The sequence below is a fragment of the Babylonia areolata genome, chromosome 30 (genome assembly GCF_041734735.1).
Source record: "Babylonia areolata isolate BAREFJ2019XMU chromosome 30, ASM4173473v1, whole genome shotgun sequence".
Taxonomy (NCBI): domain Eukaryota; kingdom Metazoa; phylum Mollusca; class Gastropoda; order Neogastropoda; family Buccinidae; genus Babylonia; species Babylonia areolata.
This window is the reverse complement of record NC_134905.1, coordinates 3,227,667-3,235,505: the sequence shown is the minus strand read 5'-3', so window position 1 is coordinate 3,235,505 and position 7,839 is coordinate 3,227,667. Positions and strand designations below refer to the sequence as shown.

At 41.2% G+C, this 7,839-nt stretch overlaps 1 protein-coding gene across 1 annotated transcript in view; it reads left to right on the top strand.

Moving 5' to 3' along the window:
• The first annotated feature begins 1,454 nt into the window (after positions 1-1,454).
• LOC143275225 (uncharacterized) overlaps positions 1,455-7,839 on the top strand; it is a 40,135-nt gene continuing 33,750 nt past the window's right edge. Inside the window, exons 1-3 of the mRNA XM_076579201.1 lie at positions 1,455-1,530; positions 4,634-4,752; positions 7,649-7,839. The exon at positions 7,649-7,839 is cut by the window's right edge and continues 7 nt beyond it. Of these exons, the coding sequence (XP_076435316.1) occupies positions 4,695-4,752; positions 7,649-7,839 (249 nt within the window). The 5' untranslated portion in view covers positions 1,455-1,530; positions 4,634-4,694. The remainder of the gene's footprint in view (positions 1,531-4,633; positions 4,753-7,648) is intronic.

The window sequence follows — 7,839 nt, the reverse complement described above, 5'->3', positions numbered from 1 at the left end:
GCCCAACAGTTTGTCCAAGCACCAAAATTGCTAATGGGTTATACAAGCATCAAAATGCCCAATTTTTGTCCAAACACCAAAATTGCTAATGGGTTATACAAGCATCAAAATGCCCAATAGTTTGCCCAAGCATCAAAATGGTTAAAAGCTTAAAGACTCGCATAAAAAATGTGCAATATGTTATACAAGCATTAAAATGCCCAATATGTTTTACAAACATCAAATTGCCCAATAGCTTGTCCATGCACCAAAATGATTGAAAAGTATGGAACACACAATAGCTTTTGCGAGCAAGAAAGTGTCCAATAGCCGAATGGTTAAAGCGCTGGACTTTCAATCTGAGGGTCCTGGGTTCGAATCTCGGTGCACCTGGTGGGTAAAAGGGTGGAGATTTTTCCGATCTCCCAGGTCAACATATGTGCAGACCTGCTAGTGCCTGAACCCCCTTCGTGTGTATGCGCACGCAGAAGATCAAATACGCACGTTAAAGATCCTGTAATCCATGTCAGCGTTCGGTGGGTTATGGAAACAAGAATATACCCAGCATGCACACCCCCGAAAGCGGAGTATGGCTGCCTACATGGCGGGGTAAATAACGGTCATACACGTAAAATGTTACATGTCTGTCTGAGTGTGTATGTGTGTGCGTCTGAAATCTGATTGAATGACACAGGAAACGAATGATGAGCGCCCAGTGGCAGCCGTCAGTCGGCTCTACCCAGGTAGGCAGCCTGTGGTGCAAATGTCCCCGTGTATGTAAAGCGCTTAGAGCTTGGTCTCTGACCGAGGATAGGCGCTATATAAGTATCCACATCAATCAATCAATCAATACATCATGCAAGGGTGAAACTCTGATAAAATTATACAGACATTGGAAAGACATCAGTTTTAAAAGTAACACAGTAATATATAAGCTAATCGTTGTAACAACCAACGTTACTCAAAAAATTATGCGGCAAAAAAGGTATCCAGGAGAGACCCAATCCGTAACGTCAGCCATCAACGCGCGCGCGCGCACACACACACACACACACACACACACACACACACACACACACACACACACACACACACACACACACACACATACACACAGAGACAGAGACAGAGACAGAAAGACAGAGACAGAGAGAAACACAAAGAAGATCACGTAATTGAAATTATCCTTAAACTTCCCATTACGCAAACTCACCAGCCCCACCCAGTTGTGTGTGTGTGTGTGTGTGTGTGTCTGTGTGTGTCTGTGTGTCTGTGTGTGACTGTGTGTGTCTATGTCTGTGTGTCTGTGTGTGTCTGTGTCTGTTTCTTCTTTTTTTTCTATCCTCCTTCTTTTGACACTAAAAAGGAACCATAGCAAACAACGGGCGGGAGTTCGCAAGACAATGGCCTTGCATCGACACAGCGGCAGTGAGTTTGCAAACCAGAGGGACGACTGGTGCTGTGAAGCGATGTTGGTGGTTGTCAAGGGAAAATGATGATGGCTGGAGCTAACGAACAGTGAACAGGTGTTTGTTGTTGCGAGTTTCTAAGGTGTGTACATTTGTTGGGGGGAAGATTCGTTCCATGGGAATTGTGTGTGTGTGTGTGTGTGTGTGTGTGTGTGTACTGTGTGTGTGTGTACTCTGTGTGTGTGTGTGTGTGTGTGTACTGTGTGTGTGTGTGTGTGTGTGTGTGTGTGTGTTGTGGTGAGGTTTGTGTTGTGTGATTTTATAAGGGTGTGACTTGTGGTGATTGTACTTTATTTATTTATTTATTTATTTTTAAATTTTTTAGAAGGTATGCATTTCTCCGTTTCTCTGTGTCTGTCTGTCTGTCTCTCTTTCTACCCTTCTCTCTCTCTCTACCTCTCTCTACCCCTAACTCTCTTCCTCTCTCTCTTTCTCTCTCTTTCTCTTTCTCTCGATCTCTCTCTCTCTCTTCCACTCTCTCTCTCTCTCTTTTTACCTCTCTTTCTCTCTCTCTCTTTACCACTCTCTCTCTCTCTCATTCCCTCTATCCCCAACTCTCTCTCTCTCTCTCTCTCTCTCTCTCTCTCTCTCTCTCTCTCTCTCTCAAGAGATAGTGATGTTCGGAATTTTTCAGTTTTCTTGAACAATGCATTTAAATTTAGAGACAAAGTATTGTCTTGTTTATTTATTTCTTTGACATGATCAGTATCAGTTTCAGTATCAGTATCAGTAGCTCAAGGAGGCGTCACTGCGTTCGGACAAATCCATATACGCTACACCACATCTGCCAAGCAGATGCCTGACCAGCAGCGTAACCCAACGCGCTTAGTCAGGCCTTGAGAAAAAGAAAAAAAAGAAAAAGAAAAAAAAAAAGTAAATGAATATTTAAATTCGAAAAAAAAGAGGAATAAATGATTAAACAACTAAAGACGTAAATGAATATTTGAATATGAAAAAAGATACTACTACTACTACTACTACTACTACTACTACTACTACTAAATAAATAAATAAATAGATAAATAAAGGAATTAATGAAAGCAAAATAAAAAGACAATAATGATAATATACAAACTAATAAGCAAATAAATGTAAAACATACAGACACAACACACACACACACACACACACACACACACACACACACACACACACACACACACACACACACAAGTATTGACATGAACGTATAACATTTGTTATAGCTGTGATTTGTTTGTATGTCCACGTACACCTCTACATCAGGGGCTATGGCATAATAACGAATAAAGCATTAGTATTCGTATTCATTCTCTCTCTCTCTCTCTCTCTCTCTCTCTCTCTCTCTCTCTCTACCTCTACCTCTACCTCTACCTCTCTCTCTGTCTTTCTCTTCCCGTCCACCCCCCCCTCTCTCTCTTTTTCCTATCTCCCTCTCTCTCTCTTTCTCCTATCTCTCTCTCTATATATATTTACCTCCCACCTCTCTCTCTCTCTCTCTCTACCTCTACCTCTCTCTCTGTCTTTCTCTTCCCGTCCACCCCCCTCCTCTCTCTCTTTTTCCTATCTCCCTCTCTCTCTCTCTTTCTCCTATCTCTCTCTATATATATATTTACCTCCCACCTCTCTCTCTCTCTCTCTCTCTCTCTCTCTCTCTCTCTCTCTCTCCCTCTCTCGTAGATGTAGATTAGCGAGGACAGATTGGAAGAATAGGCTATACCTAAAATCTTAATCCTTGAATAAAAACGTTTTGAGTTTTGAGTTTCTTTCCTATCGCTCTCTCTCTCTCTCTCTCTCTCTCTCTCTCTCTCTCTCTCTCTCTCTCTCTCTCTCTCTCTCTCTCCTATCTCTCTCATATATATATATATATATCCTCTCTCTCTCTCTCTCTCTCTCCTATCTCTCTCTATCTCTCTCCTATATCTCTCCCCTCTCTCTCTCCATTTACCTCCCACCTCTCTCTCTCTCTCTCTCTCTCTCTCTCTCTCTCTCCTATCTCTCTCTATCTCTCTCCTATATCTCTCCCCTCTCTCTCTCCATTTACCTCCCACCTCTCTCTCTCTCTCTCTTCCCCCTATCTCTATCTCAAACCCTCTGTCTATTTCTCTCTCTTTCTATACCCCCCCTCTCTCTCTCTCTCTCTCTCTCTCTCCTTCTCTCAACAGTTCGCTACATAATTATATAAGGCATTCAAAATCCGCAGTTTGATATGTGATTAATTGTGCTTTATGTGTGTGTGTGCATGTGCATTGCTAGAATTGTAGTGAAATGTTTTCTGTTCCACGTTGTTCTGGAATGTGACAATTTGTGTTCACTGATCCCCTTCATGAGGGGCCACGGCCTTTATTGAATAAAAATGTTCGTTCGTTCGTTCGTTCTCTCGTCTCCCCTCTCTCACGAGGTGAAGAGACATGTCAACAACCTTATCTGTCACTCTGTCAGCTGAAGATGCTTGGCATTGTTAGTTTTCTGACCTGCTGTTGAGTCATATGACACTGTTGCCATGTTTGTTCTTTATGATCACGAGTCATCCTCGAAACCACTGCCGTGGTCAAGCCATCACGCACGTGCTTTCATTTTCGAATTTTAAAATGCTTACGTATATATGCGCACTTTTCACACACATGTGTCGTACACACACATTCACACACACACACATTAACACATGCATTAACTCTTTCTCTTTCACTCTCTTATCTCTCTCTCTCTTATCTCTCTCTCTCTCTCTCTCTCTTTCTCTCTTCCTCTCTCTCTCTCTTATCTCTACCTCTCTCTTCCTCTCTCTCTCTCTCTCTTATCTCTACCTCTCTCTTCCTCTCTCTCTCTCTCTTATCTCTACCTCTCTTCCTCTCTCTCTCTCTCTCTCTTATCTCTACCTCTCTCTTCCTCTCTCTCTCTCTTATCTCTACCTCTCTCTCTCTCTCTCTCTCTCTCTTATCTCTACCTCTCTCTCTCTCTCTTATCTCTACCTCTCTCTTCCTTAAATTTATTTATTTATTTATTTATTTATTCATTCATTCATTCATTCATTTATCTGTTCTGTTTGTCTAATGATTCTTTACTTTACAAGATACACACGAAAACAACTGACCCTAACCTTTATTTATTTATTTATTTATTTATTTTATTTTTACTACTTGCAGTGCCTTCAGTTTTTCAATGGACGTCTTAGGAAGAAAGTAAACAGCCAATCATGTCACTGACAGGAAGTCGGCGAGTGACCAATCACAGTTCGTCTGGCTTGCACGTGGTCCTGTGAATGGCATCATGGGAAAGTACAGGCACGGGAGGAAACGCATGCTGGCATCCGGTGCCAAGCTGGCAGGTGAGAAATGTGACTGACAGCACTGTAGATGAAACATGATGATGATGATGATGAGGAGGAGGAGGAGGATGGTGGTGGTGGTGGTGATGGTGATGATCATGAGTCATCTGCATGTTTTTATTTGTTTACATTGTAGGGTGAGCAATACGTTAATTATTGTCTTAACGTGTGTGTGTGTGTGTGTGTGTGTGTGTGTGTGTGTGTGTGTGTTTTACATTTATATACGATCTATTTGTTGGATTTTAAATACATTGTTGTATACTACCTTGTCTTAACATGTGTGTGGGTGGGGGTGAGGATTAAATATTTATATTTTATTTGCTGGATGTTTTCTATTGGTATTTATTGTTGTGCAATACTTTGTTGTCTTAATGTCTGCGCATGCGTGTGTGTGTGTGTGTGGGGGGGGGGGGGGGTTGTTTTAGTCAGCTACTGTGACTTTTTATCTGACTTGTTTTAGTGTATTGTATGGTACATTTATTCATTTTGATGTTGGTGTCTACAATGAGCCTGTGATTGCTCACTTAATTTCCGTGTGGATTAATAAAGTGGTTTTTTTTTAATTGCATTGAATTGAATCTGTTAGTAATCAGTTGTCTGGGTCATCACACAATCATAATAATAATTATTCTTGTTGATCGTTACAGTGAATTTTAACAACAAGAACTGAGCCCCCAGTTCAGAGAGCAAAACCAGATGTGGCAGCTTTCCTTACAGCTAAAATAAAAGAAGCAAGATGTTCCAAGACTGAAACACACACACACACACACACACACACACACACACACACACACACACACACACACACACACTTTGACTCTTTACTGTCATTAGCTTAACAGCCCATGTGATAGGGGGGTACATGGGAAGTTACAGTGTCGTTTTATCCAATCATTTGAAAAAGTAAAACAAAACAAAACAAAACCAAAAACTAACGCACCTAATATTACAAAGGTTATATCAATAAACAACAGCCAACAAACTGCACACCCCAAAAAAAATAAAAATAAAAACAACAACAACATCATCATCATCAGATTGACCATCCAGATACTAATTCTATCTGCTTCTATTTTGACCCTCAAAGAAATCATTTTGGAAACCATTTATGTTTGCACCTATTTTGAATTAACGGGCGTTTTGATCATTTGTTTTCTTTTTCCGTGTATCTACTGCCTCTGAGACGTATTTTGCAACTGAGAGAGAGAGAGAGAGAGAGAGAGAGAGAGAGAGAGAGAGAGAGAGAATATTTTACATGATGGTGATGGTTTTACTCTAGGTAAATACGACCTGATGGCGAGGAAGAGTCTGACATTGACATTGACGATGACGACGATGACAACGACGACGACGACGATGATGATGATGGTGACGACGACGAACACGACGATGATGATGATGATGATGATGATACCAATACAAATGCTTGTAATAATACCACTAATACTCACAGTAATGCAATTCTTAATAAATGATAATATTTGAACAAGTAATAACGGTAATTGCAACCATGATAGTGATAATCATAACCATGATAGTGATAATCATAACCAGTTTCAGTTTCAGTTTCACTTTCTCAAGGAGGCGTCACTGCGTTCGGACAAATCCATACACGCTACACCACATCTGTTGAGCAGATGCCTGACCAGCAGCATAACCCAACGCGCTTAGTCAGGCCTTGAGTGCATGCTTACATATTTGTGTACCTATGAAAGTGGATTTCATTTTACGTAATTTCGCCAGAGGACAACACTGTCGTTGCCATGGGTTCTTTTTCAGTGCGCCAAGTGCGTGCTGCACACGGGACCTCGGTTTATCGTCTCATCCGAAAGACTAGACGCTCAGTTTGATTTTCCAGTCAAACTTAGGAGAAAGGGCGAGAGCGGGATTCGAACCCACACCCTCACGGACTCTCTGTATTGGCAGCTGAGCGTCTTAACCATTCTGCCACCTTCCTCCTGATAGTGATAATCATGATTATAGCAACAACAACCTGAACGAGAACGACGACAATAATGATAACAACAATGACAACAACAACAACAACAACAGCAGCAACAAACATTCACAAAACATACGTAGCAACATTATCTGCTCAAAGTTATAGTTTGGGGGGCCGGGGGAGGGGGGTGTAGGGGAGGGGGGGTGGGGTTGAGGGGGGCGGGGTTCGGATACACTTCTGTCCTAAGCTGCTGATTGTCAGTAGATTATTTATTTATTTGTTTGTTTAATCTATTCTTTCGTTTGACTTGTATATCCCCAATTTTGGACTCACTTGTGTAAACAAAGTGAGTATATGTTTTAACCCGGTGTTCGGTTGTCTGTGTGTGTGTGTGTGTGTGTGTGTGTGTCCGTGTGTCCGTGTGTCTGTGTGTCCGAGGTAAACTTTAACATTGACATTTTCTCTGCAAATACTTTGTCAGTTGACACTAAATTTGGCATAAAAATAGGAAAAATTCAGTTCTTTCCAGCCATCTTGTTTAAAACAATATTGCACCTCTGGGATGGGCACAAAAAATTTAAAAAAAAGAAGCCTAATTATATGCAAACTGCATTCACTGTCATATCTATATTTTTTGTATTCTCTAAACTTGGCACTTTGACCTCTTATTCTGACACAACAACAAGAGGAGTCATTATTACCATTTTTTTTGTTCAAACAGGAACTTCTTTTGCTGAGCATTATTTTGCAAACGTTTTGGGGCAGATAGTAAAAAAGGGAAATTACTCTGTAATTAATGCTAGGGGACTTAATTTATCACAAGTGAGTGTTGAAGGCCTTGCCTCTCTTGTTTTTTTGGTTGTTTTTTTTTCTCCATATTTTCATTCCTTGAAATTCGTTCTTTGTCTAAAAAAAAAAAAAAAAAAAAAAAAATCCCGTTTTCTTTCACAACAGACGTCCCTCTGTGTGAAATTTGGTTCTTCATCCGCAACGCCATCTGGTGGCTGGGGGGAGCACTACTCAGACTGTGGGAGTTCAACCCCTTCTCCCTCATCGCCAGGCGACAACGCCACCTGTATGAGTTCGACAACAAGGGCAACAACCCCATCCAGCCCCCTTGGGCGGAGAGAATCGGCGATTTCTTT